Source organism: Tauraco erythrolophus, chromosome 19 (assembly GCF_009769465.1).
Source record: "Tauraco erythrolophus isolate bTauEry1 chromosome 19, bTauEry1.pri, whole genome shotgun sequence".
Taxonomy (NCBI): Eukaryota; Metazoa; Chordata; class Aves; order Musophagiformes; family Musophagidae; genus Tauraco; species Tauraco erythrolophus.
Window position 1 is genome coordinate 2319870 of NC_141483.1, and position 20627 is coordinate 2340496.

At 43.2% G+C, this 20627-nt stretch overlaps 1 protein-coding gene across 1 annotated transcript in view; it reads right to left on the reverse strand.

Annotated features, from left to right (window-relative positions):
* The window catches only part of FBXW8 (F-box and WD repeat domain containing 8), a 52643-nt gene that overhangs the window by 17015 nt on the left and 15001 nt on the right, over window positions 1-20627 (reverse strand). The window contains exons 5-7 of the mRNA XM_086623718.1: window positions 10616-10773; window positions 2713-2909; window positions 985-1194 (exon numbers count right to left, since the gene is read on the reverse strand). Of these exons, the coding sequence (XP_086479844.1) occupies window positions 985-1194; window positions 2713-2909; window positions 10616-10773 (565 nt within the window). The remainder of the gene's footprint in view (window positions 1-984; window positions 1195-2712; window positions 2910-10615; window positions 10774-20627) is intronic.

A 20627-nucleotide genomic window follows, 5' to 3' on the forward strand; every position in this document is an offset into this window, starting at 1 on the left:
CGCCACCTGCCTGAAGCACTCTCCTGCCCTCTTTGCTGATAGCCCAGCACATGCCTGAAGCAGAACCACAAAAAAACGGAATGAAGTTAGGGAATGGGGAATTTAGGCAAGATGCAGGAAAGGGACAGAAACTCCTTTCAAGGCATCTGGAAACAGGTCTTTCCGCAGCCTGGTCCCTGCCCTGCAGTGGGGCTGTGTCCAGGAGTAGGCTGCCACCACCGACCTGGGGTCTCCAGTAGGATTCTGAGCCTCCCCAGAAAAAGTTATTTATGCCTTCTATTTGGGTCTGCAAGTCCTGCGAGCAGAGGAGTTTGAGAATAGTTGCATTAGAAGCATGGCTCAGCCCTGAGTCTTCAGCAGGGCTATAAAAACAGTCTGGTTTTCATCTGCCCTGCTGCTAAAACGTGCTGATAAAAGCAGCAGATTGTGTCACAGGGGGCTTCAAACCTCTGATTATCATTTCACTTCCTTTAAGACAACGGTCACGCTATTTTCAAATGCCCAAGTGTACGAAAAACAGAAGCACCCTCCTAAGACTGCACATTGGCACGTACGGGGCTTGACCCGCTGCTCAGGATGATCAGACCCACTTTCTGCTCCTCAGCAGAAAGGCTGAGGGATGCTTTGGCCTTTTGGGGCAAGGAGTCGTTTACTGGGATTTTTAGTTTTTTTGGGAGTTTTTTTGAGAGGAGTTCACTCTAGAAGGCCACTGATGCAGCATCCAGCTCAAGGGGCTGGGACTCTCTGAGGAGCAGAGAATGCAAAGTATTTACAGTAAACCCAGTTAGCTGAACAGTAATCCCTTCCTTCAGCCCACTGGAAGAACACTAATTGAAGCATGAGATTATTGCATTAAAAGAACATCTTCCCCCTACCATCAAAAGCTGAACAGCAAGGAAGGAAACGGTCAGAAGCATGAACTTTTTTTTCCTTTGTTAATTATGAAGGTATAAAAATCTTAAAAAAAAAAAAAAAATTAAGTACCTGGTTGGGCTCATTCAATAACCAGCCAAAGGTTTTGACCCCAAAAGCTGCCTCGTGAGCAGACACATCGAGACATGTGACAGGCTGACCATAGACAGAATGGAGAATTTTGCCAGGATCTTCTGCTTTCAGGAGATAGACAACGTCTTCTGCAGCTGCTACTGTCACTGGACTCCCCGTAACATCTGGAACCAGATTAAGGAAGTTGACCTAAAAAGAGCAGACTTTTTATTTTTATTACAGCCAAAAGTTCTTTTACATCACTACTGCCACATGCTAAACTGAATAAACTACTGATGTGTGGTTATCGGGTATCTGGAATCATCCCAGTTACGGATCAATTTCAAAAAAAGACCAAATATCAATTTTATTTCTGAATTTTTGCAAGTTTAGCTCCTATGATGAAATCTAGCTCACAGTCTTTAGAATGAGTCCATTTAGGAAACTAATCAGATCACATTACAAGAGAACACACCAAAACTGTGACATCAAAGAAACGAACTAGATTTAAGGGACTCGTTCAGATGAAGGACAGAAAGCCCTAAATAAGGTTAAAGCACACAAAGCAAATGTCGTGGTCAGAACATGGATACGGTGCTCCAGAAGAGGCAACACATTCATGCAACTAACACGAAAGAGTTGATGCTTACCCTGCAATCATGTATATACACCCTAAATTAACAGAAAAGTCATCACGTGGCTCTAGGACAACCCAAATATCAGCCCCCCGACCTCCTGTCACAAGACCAGAATGACTTTGCTCTTCCCATTTCAGTAAATGGTTAAGACACTGCTGAAAAGTCTCACCATGGGAAGGGTTTAAACTCCGTAACAGCACGGCTGATTTCTAACCCAGCCTTAGAATTCTGAGTGTGGTGTCCTGAGCGTGTCTTCTACACGTGGCAAAGTGACATTTCACAGTGAGCAGATGCAAGAGTGCAATGGATCCAACTGCCATGGAGCGTGTGGTGGTGTTTTAATGTTTTTATTGGGAAACCTCTTAAAATGTTTGGGGATTTTGTTTATTTAAGTGTTGTAAGACTGACTTAGCTTTGAAAGAGGGGATTAAACAGGAGTGGTTTAAATCACTTCATACCCATTAGCTGCACAGCCAGCTTCTTGCAATGGGAGAGAAGCTGCAAGGCTCAATTTATTCCTAGGCACTTCCTTCCCCTTTCAAAAATATGTTGATACTCTGAGACATAATGAAACTTCAGAGAATGGGACAGCTTTTGATTTCTAATTAGAATAGTCTCAAAACTTCAGTGACAGAAGGTGCAACCTAAAGAAGCCGCGCAACCAGTTACAGCTTCGCAAGTGACACTATTAGCTCATCTGCAAAATCCTTCCTCAGAATTAATCGGATAGCGTTGATCTGGAATGAGACCTCGAGTTTCTGCTCCAATTCTACGCGCGAAAACTGATTTACAAAATGAGCCAACTTAGTTTAATGTTGACAAAAAATAATTAAAACCAGCCAACCTCCTGCACCATATGGACTCCTCTTCATTTTCACTTGTAGCTTAAGCCAGCGTTTCACCCCTGCTCTTCAGCCATCAAAAGCTCATCCAATAACGTGCTTAAAAATCGCAGCCTCTAGCTGATCATGTTGCTATCTAGTTCAGGCAACACTCTTGTAAGACTTTTATAAGATCCCTCTTAACTGTACCAAAAATAATTAGTTGATCAGGAGCTCGTGGAATGAAGCTGAGCAGCCTGGAGACTCACCAATTTCTGGATTTCGTATGTTTCTGTAGTTTGCCAGAACCCTCTGTCATTAGGGCTTTCTACCTTGACCTCGAAGCCAGATGCCGTTGCTACCGTCGCACCCTTGGAACCGAGAGCTAAAGCCTGGATCCTCTGATTGTGCTGGTAACGATGGATCGGCTCCCGCCCGAACATCAGGTTCCAAACACTAACGGTTCCTGGAGAACAAAACCATGAAGTGATCACTATGCCTTATCTTAGAATTTAACAAAACTTTTGAAGACCGTTTAAAGATGTAAGCTTAAACGCATTCTAATGGAAAAAGTTAACGCACAGAAAAGAGACTGTAGGGCAGGAAACCAGAACCTCAGGACACTGTATGGCACCACAGAACAGGTTCAGAAGAAACTTTCCAAAATTACGTGCTCTGGCATTAGAGGCTCTGCTGCTCTCTAAGTAATTCCTTATTTTTTTACTTTCAGATAACATCGGTACCTACCTTGCGGCTGACCGCTTGACTTCTCTCACTATTCCACATTTGGAGAAGATCAGACTTAGACACTCAGAATTTTTATTCTACTATATACTCGCCCTCAATTACCACTAAAAATAGTGAGGAAGAACCCACATTCACATTTCCGTCGCTCTGCTGCACACAGCAAAGTTTTCAAGCGCAGAATCTGAAGCTCTGCGCACACAGCAATCACATCAGATGTTTTAACATCGTTTTTACAGTTTACAACCAGCAGCAAAGCTCCTAATCCTGACGCTCCGGAGAAAGAGAAAAGGCAGAAGAGTTCAAAAAGCCAAAAGAATACAAATCCCAAAGAACACAGGAGCGTAAGTCGGAAGACAACACGGTTGCAACTGGGTTTTTTCCCCCGCCGTAGATCACCGACACTCTAGTTGAAGGCAGGGTACATTAAAGCAATCATTTGAACAAGAGCAACCTGAAGCAATTAGGAGTGTGCTACAGAACAGAAGGGCCAGACGGAATTGGAGACTTCTGGGCCACCTCTGCACTGAATTAACGGAGAAGCAATCTTCAGACGTGACAGACAGGGCTGGAGGAGCCTTCCTTCTACTTGAGCATGGCCATTAATGATGAAATGATTAATGGGAGCTATTCCTTCAAAAGGAGACATAAAAGCTCTGACAGACAGCTGTGGACGGGCACCGATGCCAGTTTGCAAACACTCCTCCCATGTCCCAAAGGAGGTGAAGCAAGAGTGTGGTAATGAAACTGCACATAGCGAAATGGTATCTAAATGAGTTTAAATTGATTTATGTTTGCTTTTGTAGAGATTATTTGGTATCCGGAAAGTGCTACCAATGTGAAATAATGCAGATAATCCTTAAGATCCCTGTCTAATGGCACTCCCACTGAATATTTATATTCCTCGCCATGGGAATGAGTACCATAATGGGGACCATTTTTGTTTTATTAAGGATGCATATTTAAATTAATCTGCTATTTGCCTAAACAATTAGCCGCCTCTGTTTGTTTACACAAAGCCAAAACTGCAATTAGGCTTCCATCAAAAAGATAAGTCCCGACTAAAACTGTCCCGATGGAGTCATAAGGGCTCAGAGCAGAACTTCCCAAAATTACTTCTTAGCATAATGGTAATTATGTTAATTGTTTGAAAGGTAAATAACTGCTGAACTGGTTTTTGAAAAACAGAATGCTAGCTCGCATCACACAGACACTTAAAATGAGTTAACAAACACGACCGGACAGCACGGGCTACAGTCCCCTCGGCAGCCTGGCCCGCCTCCCGCCAAGGCATCCGTGTGCCTTCCCAGCGAGTCCGCGGCTCCGAACGGAGACAAAGGGAACGGGACAAGGCTCGTCTCCAGGACAGCTGATTTCAACAAGCATCAGTGATAAAACACTGTAGTGATATCAGATCACGGACGTTAGAACCAAACTTCTTCATCAGACCATTTAATATCGCTGCCAAGCTCCTCCGGGCAGGAGTATTTTCAACTTTTTTTTTTTTTTTTTTCAGAACATTTATCCCAATTAAAGCCCACTTCTGTGAAGGGGAAAAGGAGGCTGATTTGCTTTCAGTGAAATCTTTTGTTTATACATCTCTGTGATGAGCACGTCACTGTTTTTAACAGAGCATTAACTTATGAAAGTTCTGTAAAATACAAAAAAAAACATTCAAGTCAAACAACTCTCTTCTGATCACGTGAGCAAACTGGGAAACCCGGAATTCAGAGTTCTGCTGCTCTCCAAATTCGGGCAACAAAGCCATCGTTGTCATTGCTGCATCTCAACCACCACAAAAAGAGAAGACAGCGAAAACAGCTCATGCAATTGTACCATCAGTTCGAGACAGATACTTTTCTTTAAAAAAACAGATGTTCCACATCAAAATCTGTTCAAAATAGCTAAAAATTTTATCAGGCAAATAGAGTGTGTGCAACACCTGATGCACAACACAGTGTGAGAACATCCCTGGCAATATCAAAACCACAAGTGACTTGTGAGGTTACAAGTTAATATTAACGAAGAAGCACAACATACGGAGTAAAAAGGAGAGTTGAAAAGGAACGTAAAGAGCAAAAGAAATACTATTTTCTTGCGTTAGGATGAACAACTATTTGCTTGCAAAAGGATTGCTTGTCCCCCTTGCTTCTCCCCTCCTCCAAAACAGCGCCCGATTCTGTACGTACATCCTCCATCATCTGTCACTTGCTCCCAGGCAGAAGCTTCCGTCACTGCGCGCACGGACCTTCTGCGGAAAGGCACTATTGTCAAAACAGGTGTATGCCTTCACACGTGCCAGCAGGAAAACATTATCCCCTTTTACACCGAAAAAGCAAACACTCCACTGTATTTACCAGCAGGTAAAGCGACTACTAGGTCTAAAAGTGCTACTCAGAATATTCTGTATTTCATTGCAGAAACAGCAAAATGTATTTATTAGGGCGCGAGCCTTCGCGGCAGTCAATCATCTTTGTGTAAGAGCAAAAAAAGCCATCGTTACAGTTAAAGTTATTAGTGTGGCAATATAAAAAAAAATTAGGCGTAAGATTTACCAGTGCAGATGAGATCACTGCTTTACATAGTCTATCTTCCTGCCTCCAGCAGTGACCAGTGCTTAATCTCCAAAGCAATATCTTTGCTAAGGTAAAGTTAGGGTTGCAAGCATACAGTATCTTTTTTTTAAAAAAATACTGTAATCTTAGAGTTTTAGAAAGCCATTACATCAAAATGATAAGCAACACTTTCACAGCATGCTCAAATCTGCACCACAATTGTGATTATTCCAGTTGAATTCTAACAATAACTCCTCAAACCGATTTAGACTTTACACTTTGCTCGTATTCGATCTCAGCTCAAGGAAACAATTTAGGTGCAAGAAGCTGATGAAGACGGTAGAATTGCTGACATCAGAGACATCACAATCACCGCACCAGTCGTCTTGTTTATCACTTTGGCCCAGATGGTACAAAGAACTCAGGTTTGCAACTTCTAACCCAATATATTGTTCAAATGTGGCCTGATGAAGGTCCATTTATTGCCATTCGCTCCAGATTGTGAGGTATTTGGCTAAAACATTTAACTATGAGTCCATTGTGCCTTACGCAGCGCGCTGCTGGGTCCGACTGCACTCCAGTTTTAGTTAAGCACCAGCCAGTCCTACGCTTCTCTTGCTCCATCAAAGGTGAATGGCTGGAAGCTGTTCTCCATTAACAGTGCCTGTCTCTAGAATACTCCCCTCTTTGCAGCTGGAAGCACAAAAGACACCCTGCAAAAGCAGCTGGTTTTTACATAGGTTTCTCACTGGTATAAAAAGTAAAAAAAAAAAAAAAAAAAAAAAATTAAAAAGTATCTTTTTTCCTATAAAGGACTCTAATTCTGTAACAGGGAAAGGCAGTATAAACACAGAGGTAAAAAATGGTAAATCACACTGGCTTTGTTGGTCAGCATCACACAGCAGGTCACAGCTCCCTCCGAGCTGGCGGCAGCAGAGGACGGATGCTCCCTCCTGCTTGCAGCAAACCCTCGTGCTACGTGGAGGGAGGGCTGTGTTTTGTGCCGAAGATGCTACCCTCAGATCCTAACGACCCCTTACAACAGCTCTTCCCCATCAAGATGATACAGCTAGCAGATGCTGTCAGCCTCGGGAAAGATGTGGAGCAATCTACGTGTGTTATCTGAAAAAAAAACAGCCCAGAACCAGAATTCTGTATATGCTAGAGGAGGGAACCTGGACATGCTCAGGGCTTCCAGGCTCCTTCACTTCAGCTTCTAAACACAGTTGTGTGGGAAGGCCAGAAGCTGCTTCATTCACATCACCTATATGACTTTTTTCCTCGTTTTGGGTCGCAGCCTTGCCACTTCCTATCTTCATTTAAATAAAACAAAATTCTTTTTCACCTTTTGAAAACACTTTTTACATGTAGATTTTTTCTCCAAGCTGGGAACATCAATTTATTTCCTTATAATTTTCAGGTAACATCACACTTGTATGAAGTACAAACAGACGAAATATATGGGTGGAAATGAGCATCAGCCTGAAGTCTCAAAGCTTCTTATCTTGAATTTCGAATTTCTCCCAAACATATTTCTAGTTGGTGGGACCACAACACACAGCCAACTTGACCATAGAAGATGCTTGGTGTTTATTAACTAAAATTTCACATTTTATTTTCACTGCAATGCTGTCTCTCAACCTTCAGCAGGTACAACAGTCTACTTAGCGTGCCGACCAGCACAAGACCAGACCTCAATCCTAAGAGTCGTGCCTTTACACGACCATCACCACACCGGTATCCACCGAATGTTGTCAGGTTTTATCTCCACCACTCTTCTCACAGAGGCTTCCAAATGACACCATCCCTGTACAGTCCCTCAGAAAAGGCACAGATGAGAAAGTCTGTATTTCATTCCCAATTTGGGGTCTCAAGAGGCAGACTTCCCTGTCCATGATGTGAAATCACACACCATTTACCCAAACCAAGAGTTTTGCACCCACAGCCACCTGTAGGCATCTGACGGGAATAAATGTACTACTGCATGCTACAGGAGGTTTTCTTCAAATATTTTTTCCTTTGTTCCAGCCAGCCTGTTTCCCTGCTCTTGCTGTCTTATGGCACGTCCTGGCACGTAGGGGAAGGCTCCAAACATGTTACTCCACTTCTGCCTTTGCAAGGAGGGCACGGAAGGGACAACACCTGCAAGAGCTTTAAGGGTGTCAGAATGGACAAGACAGCAGATTTCCCATCCCAGAAAGTAGCACTGCCAAAATTCCCTTCCTGGAGCCTGCCAACAAGCAGGAGCACTTCTGATCCCTGCAGAAACCACCTTCCTTTGCTCCAAGGTTCTACTCCGCAACTTGGGAAGTACCACCAACTCCTCCCAATGGGTCTCAAAGCCCGACCATGAACGGGGCAGCGTGGCATCTCCACGCCATGCCTACACGAGCCCGAAGCACAGCATTTTTTTTTTTAAAAAAAGTATGTTCTCTGGTTGCAGCACACTGTTTTCAAGTCAAACTATGAGACTCCGGAGGGCGGGGGAGAGGGTGATGGCTAAAGTAGACTGCTGTTTCCCAAAAGCTGTGGCTCGCAGCCAAAGTCAGGCAAGCATGGAGCAGATGGAGTCCTGGCAAGGCCTCCACTGTCCCTGCATTAGCAGCATCTGCTCATTACCCAGAACCCTCGCCTGCTTTATCTAATGCTCCAGGAAAAGCATTTTGATTTGATTCATTTCAGTTCGGTAACGTGCAACACAATTAGTGGTAAAATCAAACTGGAGGCCTGCCAGTGCTGACAATAGGAAACAAGGCAGAAGAAATATGAGGCCAGTGGGTTGGAATTCAAAAATCACAACTGTGGATCAAGTTGCCAAGTCCCGTTGCCCCAGGTGTACGTACGGTGCCCCCACTGAGTACTGGCATGGGCGGAGGGAACGGGAATTTCATTTTCTCCCCATACATTTCTCTATCATTTACCTCTCCTTGCAGCTTGTTTCTGAGACCAACGCCGTCAGAAACATTCACCAGAAGTCACAGTTCAATTTTTCTTTAGTGCCATCGCGGAGTTACGATCCACTTCGGATGCAGTAAGACAAATCTTCCTCCTTCCTATATTTCGCACGCCTCGGGAAGCGTTTGCTACTACCAAACCAGCAAACCAGCGCTGTAAGGCAGGCACGGCGCGAGCAGAATCTGCCTGCTGGTTCTTCCCTGTGATCGGATGCCAAGGACATCGCTGCGGGAGCTCTGGTGAACTGGGAGAACTGATGTTATCCGAGCGAGCCTGCTAGCCAGGGATTCGGCAGAGAAGTCTAGACTCTCTGCCTGACAGCACCACCTCCAACACTAGCAGATGGTTTCTCTGTGTTAGTCAAATTTACAAACAAAGAGAAAAGGGAGCTGGAAAAGTACAACAAAGAACAATCAAACACATTATCTTCAAAGTCGTCCTCCCCCTCCTCGAGTTTAAAATAATTCACTCCACCAAACTGTAAATATACGCTTTCAGATTCCGGTTAGTAAACATTTCTAAAAATCCGTCTTTACAATTCCCTATTCACATAGAAACTAATCTATTCTGACCAGGCTTCTCAAATCAGAGTAACTGCCATATCACAGAGCCCATTAAAATTTCCACCCAAAAATAAAAGACATCGAGCTTTATGCAAACTAGTTTAGTCGCAGCGCTCGCAGAGGAGTGATGAGAAGGAATAGGACAGAAAAAACCCTAGACAAGTTATTAGATTAGTCAGTGGGAGACTAGAAAACAAAAGACCTTTTCCTAGTCATTGTTTAGCACGCTGGACAAAAAGCCAACACTTAAAACTATCACTGTGTTATCATTTCTTACGACTCGAGAAAATAATGAATATTCTGTAACACCAAACTTGCTGTTGTCAGAAAACGTTACCTATCAACAATTTTTAGCCACAGAAAATCATCCCAGCATGATACATGCTAGAAAAACAGCTAAAGACGCTGGTCATCTTAAAACAGTTCTTTTTACATATAAGCATTTTATGTGAAATATAAAATACAGGGATTAGAGATTTTGTCTGGATGGATCACCCATCTTTGGTTTTGCTTTCACACGCAGAAACGCCAGTATCAAAGACAGAATGTGTACAAAGCTCCCTGACTTTAAAAATACTCTTTATTTATACCTGAGGAGAGGTTTTTAAGTGTCAAATCGTACATTTTAAAGAAAGATGATAGGAGTTGAGTTCTGCCTCAGCGACTCAGCCTGGGACCCCAATTAGTTAGCACTGACCAAACTGGACTTTTTTAATTGCCGTTCCCACGTCCAGTAGATGTACGGTCGGTCTCTGGCTCTTGTTGCCCATTATATAAACATCTAAGTATATTTAAAACAATGCACATAACGAGGATTTTATTAGGGCTGCATTAAATATTAGATCACAGTTTTTATTTCTCTATATCAAAGTATATAACAACCCACCATTGCAAACCAATACTCCCATTAAGAAAACATGCATCCACACACTATGCCAAGAGCAAGAGAGGACGCAGATTAATCAGACATGCAAGTTTACCAGTATTCCCATAACAAAGCCTCACAGCGCCCCGAGGGAGTTTTGGACAGAGGAGAAGGCTGGTGGAAGAATATTTAATATTTTTATAGCAAAACAAGTTATTTGCTTAAGATAGTTTGGCTGGACGACAGCCTGGCACTCAAGCTTTGTGTAGCAGTTCCAGTAGGAATTAAACATCAGTTTTAATGGGTGCTATGTTCCAGTGCCTCCTAATGCATTTAGGGTTATTGGCCAACTTTCTCACATAAAAGCAAGTGTGTGCGTGTGTGTGTATATACAGGATTACAGAGACACAAAAAGCTGAGCACAGCTGCTTCATTTTTGTAAAGCCTTTTTTTTTTTTTTTAAATAGGGAGGAGAGTTGTGGTTACTTACCGTCCTCATAAACTGCTACAGCCAGAGAGCTGTTTATCCTCACAAAGGAGACATGTGGCTGAGGTCCAGCATCACCAGGACCGTGCACTGGTTCCAGGATGGGGGCTGTGTAGTCCCAGGTGCGAGTGTCCCACAACCTCACATCTCCTGATGTATATCTGGAAAAGAAGGGTATTATTCATCTCAAAACATCTGAAAGGAGGGAGCTGTTGGAGAAGGGAGGAAGAACAAGAAGTGTCTTAAAACCCAGTGCCATTTACAGCTCCTAGACTGATTCCCGTGTTACACACTGTGTGTACAAGCCCATCCACACTGCTCATTTTATTGCCATTTACTGACTGTAGCATCAAGTCTGCGAAGGCAGACAGGTAAACTGGAGCTACGAGAACGATGTGACTGAGCGATCACTGGTGACCAACTATCAATATTAGCTTCACATAGAGAATGCAAGGAGAGACAGGCTTAAGGGAAAAAAGGTGATCAGCAACGAGCCTCAATTACATCATGGCAAAACTTCAAACTGTTTCCTTTCGGTCTTTAAAAATTTGTGAGTGTGGCTGTGCCAGGGCAAGGCTGTTTACTCCCAGTATTTATGTACATACACATAAGCACTCACACGCCTACACCCATCCAACCAACTGCTCTTTAGAGAGAGAGAAACTTCTTAATGCCTTATCAACGGATCAGATTTGCCTATAACTCTGAAGACTAATTAATTTATTAATACAATCAAGCGTTTTCTTTAGAATTAAGGCAGTGCTGCCTTCTTTGCAGAAGGTTCTCTCACTGGAACATCAGAAAAACTATCGTTTTACACCAAGCTATAGTTTGCCAATGAGAAAATAAAAGAAGAGAACTCAACTTCTCAGAAAATACTGACTGTATCTGAATGAACCAAGGTTGTAACACAGCGAGCAACACAGAAACTGTTCTGTGCCATCCATGCTGTGGCACACAATGTACTATTAAAGAAAAAAAAACACTGCAGGCAAAGTAAAAGAGAAGCTCCCTCTACGACTGGTCAAAGAACACAGTTCAATAGTTATTTGAACAATTCAATAATTATTTAAGTTTTTTCAGAACTGTGGCAATTAACAATTGTTGGACCAAACAAGCAGTCCAGACTAGTCCACAACAAACACCTTCAGTTTACAAAACTGAGAAGTGCTCATTTCAGATAAATTTTAAAATTTGGAGCTAAACCAGAATGGGACAGGTAATTGCACAGCTGTGTTGCAGTCCCATTCAACAAGACACATAACATTCTGGAAGCGTTTTAATTTTGAGCTGCTTTATGTCTGGGTTGGGTTGGGGTCACATTTTCAAACTTCTAACTGCAAAGAGTAACAGATTATTCCCAAGGGGGAAGCCAAAATTCTCTTGTCACTATGGGACCCTGAAAAGTGAGTTTTCTTGTCTAGGATTCTGAGTTTCAAGTGAGACATAAAATACCAGGAGAATTGACAGAAGTAAGTGACAGTTCATTTTCATCCCCAAATAAGCAAGGAAGAACAGCACCTCCCACTAGTGCATATACATACTCACTCTCACATAGTCCAGTCTAGGAATGTGCAAAGAAAGAGTAATAGATGGAACGACAGGAACAGAGAAGAGGCAGAGAGCTGGCTAATTCTCTGAGCACCCTGCTTCTGGTTCTTCTACACAGCAAGCAACACAAGTGATCCAGGGCTCAGGACACACTACCATCCATAAAAAATAACATGGACTGTAATCTTGGAATTAAAGATGCAACATCACAGTATGTGCTTTAACTTCATCTGAAAATTCAGCCAAGTCTAAATTTAGTTTGAACCATTCTTTGTTCTTGAAGAACCTGAACCACCTCTCCAGCTAAGCTCAAACCGGCACGGAACCACCAAATGTTTCTATCAGTTTGAAATAAATTTGACTCAAATTTCAGTGTGTTTGTGCTGAGACCTGTGAAGCCTAGGAACTCTCTCTGCTTGGTAGGCTCTGCATCAGACCACCCTGCAGCCTCCTCATCCTCACCCCCTTCCTCTCCAGCGGTGGATAGGTACATGCTGAAGAGCTTTCACTTCTGTACCACGGAGCCGAGCTGCTCTCCCACCCCTAGCCAGGGCTCGCTGAACATGGGAGCTTGTTACGCACACTTCGGGTACACTCCAGTGGGTTCAGACAGATAATACATAACTACACACAAGAGGATCCTGATCATAGTGCACATTCCAGTTCTGTCATGAGACAGAGCACTGTACGTGCTGGGACAACCCTGCAAGCACCTACCAACCCTGACCTTCTCTTGTGTCTGCCCAGAAACCCCACTGGCACGCTGCTTTACAAGTGCTTTACGTTCAGCAGGAAGCAGGAGGGATGGGGCAGCATGACATTTTTGACCCATCCCTCCCGTATCCCTCCTAACCCTACTTCTCACTCAGCAACACCACTCACATCTTCCCGGAGCAGCACGGCAGCATCTCAGTCCCACGCAGCAAACCTAAAGGATTTGGAGGGATGTTACAAGACCATGCTGGAAACAGAAGTGGAGGTTCAGATTTGGGCAGGGACCAGCATGGGGAAATGGGAGACATAAACCATCTCCTCAGCTGACAACGCGCTCCGTTGGCCATCGCCACTGCATGCCCATTTCCAGCATACACTGGGATCGTACCAGATCTGAACTGGAAGAATTTCAAACACAGATGAAGCCAATTCTGAACTAAGAAATTTAATGGTTCAACTCCCTGCTTTTAATGCTGTTGTGAAGAGCAACACACTTTCAATTTGTAACCACAACAAAAGGCTTTTAAACTAATAAAGTATTGCCTTGCTGTAAAAAAATAAAAAGGCTGCTTTATTGCAGATAATTGGCAAATCTGCCATATCAATTGGTAGATGGCTGAGGAGAGGAACACGCTGCACTGTACAGAACATATTTCTAGATAATTTCAGTATTTCTATTCATTTCCTACCACAACAGCCTTTATACTTCACCATGAAAATTCATCTGGATTATGAGCTCCTGAATGAAAGAACCCAAGATTTAAGTCTTCTGCCCCAAAAGAGGCACAGCCCTCCAAACTCATTCAGTTACTGATTTTTCTATTGAGATGGCTATGAAAAGCCCACAGAGCTTTCTGCTGGAGTGAAAAAAAACCACACACCACCTTTCTGTTTAATATAACAAGGAATATATTCTATTTGCTATAATACCAACAGCATTCAGCTGCTGCTTTTTTTTTTGCTCCTGATGAATGTATTGAGATGATTATTGCAGTGGCAGGCAAATACTCCAACATCTAATATAAGCCACTTGCACACACAGAAAAAAAATTTAAAAAATCCCAACTCCAAAACCTACAAATTCGGAGTTCTCATATTCAAAGAAAAAAAACCCAAAAACACATTAGAGACCACACCTGATTTACTTCATTTAGAAAGGCTGTTCAAAGCCTTGTTTCCCTGAGCACAACAGGGAGCAACAAGAAAAACTGTTGCTCACAACCCCGAGTTTCCCCCTCTCCAGATACCCCCTTGCCCTGATGCCTTCCAAGGTGTTCCAGCCACGCAGCACCTGGCTTTCAGCTGGGGGTCTACGTGCTTCTCTCCCTGCTCACCAGGCACAGCCATGCTTCTCTTGGCGTTCAAGTGACTCTCCACCCAAGAATTCAGCTTCTTTGATGGACTCACATCTCACTTTGCTCTTGTTCAGCTGAACATCTCAGCATACATACATGAGAAGCAGCAGCAGGAGAAAGATGAGAGCTATATTTTTCTAGCTATACTTCTCCTTGACAACCCTGTTCTGTAATTCTGGACAGACATGTACAAATCTGTAAAAATTAGTCTGCAAATTCAGCTTAAGCTCTACAGATACACATAAAAAACGTGCTGAAACATAGTAACAATAGGTGGAATGCATATGGTATGGAGAAACTGAAAAAAAATAAATTCATATGGTATCTACAAACACACTACAATAAAAATACGTACTCACTAATCAAAAACATTTTGTCTACTTTTTCTTGGCAGCAATGTCATAATGAGATGAACAATTTCCTCGTGCCCTCTCACATGAGTGAAAGCAGCAGACTGAAGGAGAAGGAGCTGGGGGTTAAAAGCTGCTGCTGTCCCACGATGGCAGGGAAGCAGGTGGTGAAGTGCTGGGCACATGTGGGAGGAAGCAGAGATGGAGGCTGGGCACCACTCTAATGAAGTGGTGCTGAAGAGGCAGACGATTTCATAAGGAGAAAAACATCAGGAAACTGGTCAAAACACAGAATCTCATCTGAAAAAGCTCAACTGTGTTGGATAGCAAGAGCCAGAACAAATTTGGGGAAAAGGAGGAGGGGGAGGCTGATCTCTCTCCAGAGCCCCAGATGTCTTTATCGTTGCCTAATGACAATTATACTCAACCAATTAAGACACTGCTATCACAGTTGCATTGTTAGTAAGCCTTTGGCCCCGAGTGTTGATGGCTGTCTAATTAGTGTTTGTGCAAAGTACAACTGCAACTAATACATAAACTGACAAATACACAAAAGAAAAACTGTTAACAGGAACATTTTCCAAACAGTCGAGCCTCTCCTCATCCAGTCCATGGCAACAGCACAGACAAACTGCTTTCCTTCGTGGCTTGCTTACTGCTGGCCCTGCAGAATTTCACTTCAAACAAGGGGGTCAACCAGGCTGTGGCTGGGGTTCTGTCGAAACAGGCTGCTGGTGTCGGGCGTTGCGCAGGCTGCCTCCAGCACGGCGCTCCGGGGCAACCCTTTACACCACCTCGGTCTGAACACCAAAGATTTTTGATGAGATGCTTCAGGAACCAGTTTACGTTTTCCATATTTTCTCTAAAGAATTTGTAGCAAGAAAATAAAAAAAAAAAAAAAAGAGGGAGAAAGAATAACCTTTGTTTCACAGTCAGGTTTGATTTCCAGAAGGCAAACCCTGTTCAGTTTCCAGATACCTGCGGTGATCAACAAAACAAAAAAAAAAATCCAACAACTTTGTTTCAGGCAGTCAGTGACCATCTGTTAATACTCAACAGATCTTGTTATGAAGTCCTTACGATCTCAACGCATTTTATTGAAGTCAGTAGGAATTTTGCTCAAGTAACAATCTCTAGCTATAGCTCTGTTTAAACGGATGCCTGGTGACAAGCAAGTAAAAATAATGAGTATTTTGCACTGCCTTCCTGCAACAAGCATCTCAGACCTTTCATCCTTATTCCACCAAAAGCAACTAAGCAGTCCTTCATGTGGTTAATTAAGGTGCCTAATCAGTGACCCCCCTCAGTAGGCTTAAGAATGTCTAATTAAACATGCAAACCCAAGTCCAAACACCTTTGGAAGTTGGTTCACGTTGCTCCTGAAGCTTCATCTTCTCTACAGGGCCCGAGTAAGACAGTAGTAATTCATAACGTCCAATTTCAAAAAACCTCTCCATCAAACCCACTGGAAGTTGGAAGACACCTCAGTCACAACACAAATACTGAATTAAATAGCTTCTACTACCTTCTTTATACTCACTGTTAAGACCCACAACTCTTCTCCGAAGCGAGGGACGACGACAGACTGCTTAGATATATTTACTGGTGTCAGATGCCTCACAGAAGGAGGATGGATGAAAGAGGCAGAAGTTCCCCAGCCCTCCCACGTTCTTTTTTACGGTGATTTAGAGACATTGATTTTGCCACTACGTATATAACTGACAGGTAGCTTGGCTAAGGGATTCCTTAGGGGAAGGAATCAGGAAACACAGTCTAGTAGCAGTTAAAAAGTGCAAACGACAGAGTAAAGACAACTACTTTGTATAGTAGAAAGGAATATAAATACAACACAATGGCACAGAAATTAAATACAAATGGAACAGAAAAGAGAAAGTTTTCTGCTATTACATAGCGTGGCAGAAAGCTACACCATAAAATACAAGAAAAAACAGATGGGAGTAAAACAAAACCAGCATCTGAAACAATCATAATACTGATAGAAGAACGTGAAGTAGTCATGTCCCTGATTCCATCCAAACATTATTTTGGAGTGCTTGCTATACGAGAGCAGCTATGAAAAAAGTGACTCACTTGTACCAACACTGATCTGGAAATATTTTAAGACTTAACATGTAGGAAACACATTCTGAGCATCCCTACGATCAGCTCCCAAACTCTTCTGCTGGGAACTTGACTTTCCAGTTCATCAACCCACACCCATCTGTGGACCACACTCACAGAAACTGAGCTGTGGAATGCTTATACCTTCATTCTAAGGCCTCATTTAGCAAACTGTAGCTTTAGAAAGTGGGTTAAGCTGCTGGAGATAGCACACAGTTCTTCTGCAGCTTGTCTTTGTTATCTGTACCCAAATTAACATTTTGCCACCCTAAGTACTTCTGCGTGCCTCACTTTCTTATTAAGCGCATGCAAATGTCATACCAAGGGAACAGAAACAAGCCAAAGGGTTATATAGCAGGCAAAACATTTTAATGAACATTTACAAAAGCAGAAGTTAGAGAAAGCCAAACTGTCTCTAGTAATTTCTTTTTTTAAGGTCAAGAATCTCCCATCAGTTACAGCAAGGTTCCAGTGGTTTGCATCAGCCCAGGCCCATTAATTAAACCAGCTGCTTTGACCAAGGAAACATATTACTGTGGGTACTGCCTAAGGCTACTGCCATGGCAGGAGGGCAAAAAAAATAATTTTTTTCAAGAGAATTCAAGAGGAATCATGATGCAATTTGAAAAGGATCTGGTCTATCAGCCCTATTATTTCACAAAGGACAAACACGTAATGCAACAAATAAAACAATGGTTCCAGTTGCAGATACAGGCAAGAAAACATCATTTGAAGATGATGTAAATTGGTATGTTTACATGTTGGAAGGAAAACAAACTGCAACACACTGCAAACAGCACAGAGGGAAAGCATCACCTGAACTCTGGGCACTGGTGGCAACAGCTCAGAGGCTGGTAGGTTGTGAAAACAGTAAGAAGGAAACGTTCAAGAAGTTTACTAGAAAAAGGACGGGTCTGTCTGGCCTCAGTAGAAAACCAGGCTTTACCAGCCCAAAAATAATTATTGTGACTTGAAAACACCGGGCATCACTACTATGCACACAGCGCATCCCCCTGCAGCAACGCGTTCCTCTGCACCCAGCAACACCTATGGGGAAACCAATAGCTTAATGGTCAGACAGGCTGGAAAAGCAGCTTTCACTAAGAGCCAGTATCAAGCTTCTACTCTTGGTTTCACCTGAAAGGCTCTTTTTCACGAGATGACAGTGAAGCCAACGTGTTTGTCACTTAACACAACCTTACCTAACTCCCGTAGTTTGTCATCCGACCCCTCTGAACTCATGATGTCATCCTGTTTTCAAGCTCCTAAAGGTGACTTCACTTGAAAAAGAAGAAGGTCTGACACTTACTACTTCTCAACAACAATGAGAATGAGTGAAGAGAACACACAGGGTTTGGGGAAGGCTGAAGGAAAAAGGCAAGTATTTCTTCCTTCTGCCTTACTGCTTTGTTTTACATCCAGGCCCTCAGCCACCGGCAGGGGAGGGAGAAACCCATCAAAGTTGTGCCATTATACAAGTGAAATTTAAGCAATTAAATAAGGCAAGGGTTTATTCAGGCTGTTTAAGACTCCAGGTTGTTAACTTTTATTCATTTTCATTACTAATTAATATTTTGGTTTCCTCAGGTCTGCACGGTGAATTAAGATGCAAGAGCTAATAATAAATACCTTGGGAATAGCCCACAAGCCCTATAGCAAAAAAAAAAAAAAAAAAAAAAACAAATTAGATGAGAGTTGACGTGAAGTTTTAAAAAGTGCAGAAAAGTGTTTTCAAGCCTTTCGGGCTAGTTTCACACATCATTATGAAGCTAAAAAGAGTGACAAGCCCATTTTTTTAAAAAAGGCATTTGCAGGTCACCTTTGAGCAGAGGAAAGCAGCGTGGGAGGTGATCTTGGAGAACAAAGAAATCTACCACCTAGTAGCAGCTACTTTTATGTCTGTGTGTTGCTCATAACGACTTAAACTGAAAGGCCCAAACTGTTGGAAAGTGCTGCAGTGTTCAAACTGCAGCTCCCATAAGACTCCATCTGAACGGAGACAACTGTATGAAAATTATTTCGGTGCATTTAGTTTCTCAGTATGAGAGAATTAAAACATTTCTCTACCTCTAAACCAGATGATTCCCCTAACTACAGAGAATATTTAGATTTGCTTCTCACTGCCTCTATTCAAGCATCACTTGGAGAAGTACCACGTGTGCCAGGTGTGCTCCACTCTGGAAGGGGAGGAACTGTTAACCTGCAGATGCGTTGAGCACTCAAAGCAGATGAATCTCACCAGCCCGAACTCAAGAAAAAACAAAAATCTCTGGGAAAGACGACTACTCACTGGGGGAAGGAGGAAAAGCTCTGAAGTTAAATGTAAAGAGAATGACAAAGGGCTGATTCCCAGCCGAGTCAGCAAGGGGTGCAGGACTCCATGCAGCATCTGCTAGACCAGTCTCCGTGGAACAGCAGAGGCATGCCCTTAAATCTCCATTTACTCAAGGTCCTAACTAAGAGTCTACTGCTCCTTCTTCAGCCAAAGAAAGGTGAAGAAAGAAAAAGCATCAGATACGTTTGGATTTCCAGGCCTTTGGAAGGGTGGGCTGACTTTGGATCTCTGCTGGTTATTTTCATCTGGGAAGCTTTCAGAGATACAATCAGCAGCAGTAAATTCACAGTGCCCTTTCCACAAGGATAAAAAAAAACTTAACACAATGTACAATAAAATGTCACCCTGACGCACAGCAGACTCGGTGTGGTTTTATGGGACGGGTTGTGAGGTGAGATCAGCACCACCGACACAAAGCAAGTCCAAAGACAGCCACACGTGAGACACCAAAACAGTCTCACAACACGCTATGGAGCATGGATACACCATGCTACACCACAGGATCCACTGTGTAATGACAACACAGTTCAAAGGAGGACCAGACACATGCTCCAAGATCGGTATCTCCAGGAGGACCTAAGCTCTGACTACAAACGCCCATCAGTGTGGCTGCCGACGCTGCCAAGAAAGAAAAAGAACCAATATTATTATCTGAACGTGCACGTGCTTACAAAAACAAACAACAGGAAAAAAATAACAGGATAAAGAAGGAGATTTGTTGAAGATTTTATTAACAGAAGGTGAAGAAATCCAGACACTGTGTTGGAACCGAACGCACAGCAGTGTTTGGTACAGTGAACCTAATCATCAGTAGTCATTTATAAAAGCCAAGCGAGCAGACGTATAATTGCTTTAAGTAAACTCTGACTGAAAGAAGAGACTACATTTGAATTGAGCATGGAGAGGGGGGAGGACAACACCCCTTTAAAGAAGATCCTTCGAGACACGTAACCGTAGAAAGGCTGGCGAACACAGCATCGATTGGGAGTGAGGCAACCGCAAACACCGCTGTCTCAAATGAGAAGGGATTCGAGGTCTGACCCAGAAAACAAGCATCGTAACCGCTGGGATGAAATTTTAATGATAAACACAAGATGCTCTGCGTGCAGGCCAGCTCGAACGGCCTGATGTCAGCCAGGAAATGCACGGCGCTCGCAGAAAGAGTCGCTGCTCGCCGCCACCTTCACGGCGCAGCTCAGGTTGCACTCCATCAATCCTCCATACTCTGCCATCTCCTGGCTCCAGCTTTGGCAGCAGCGCGGAGAAAACAGGAGAGAGCAGGAAATCAGCACGTTTCTCTAAGGGAGAGCTAACCCTGCATGGCTTATCTCTGCTTCCTTGCACAAAGTTCACAGAGAGATCTGTTCCCAAGCCAGGTCAGGCTAACTATGCCTCTACATATTATACTCACAGCTGCTGTTTTGGGTCACCCTGCCCACAACCTGCCCAAGTTCCTTTTCAGAAAGATTAACAAAACTCTACAGCAACTCAAAGAAAAATGATTCCACTTTGCAGCAGGGTTTGAAGCAGCACCACGAAGCAGGCTAGATCGGGTCTATCACAGCGCAGGTCCAACTCAAATCGGGTTT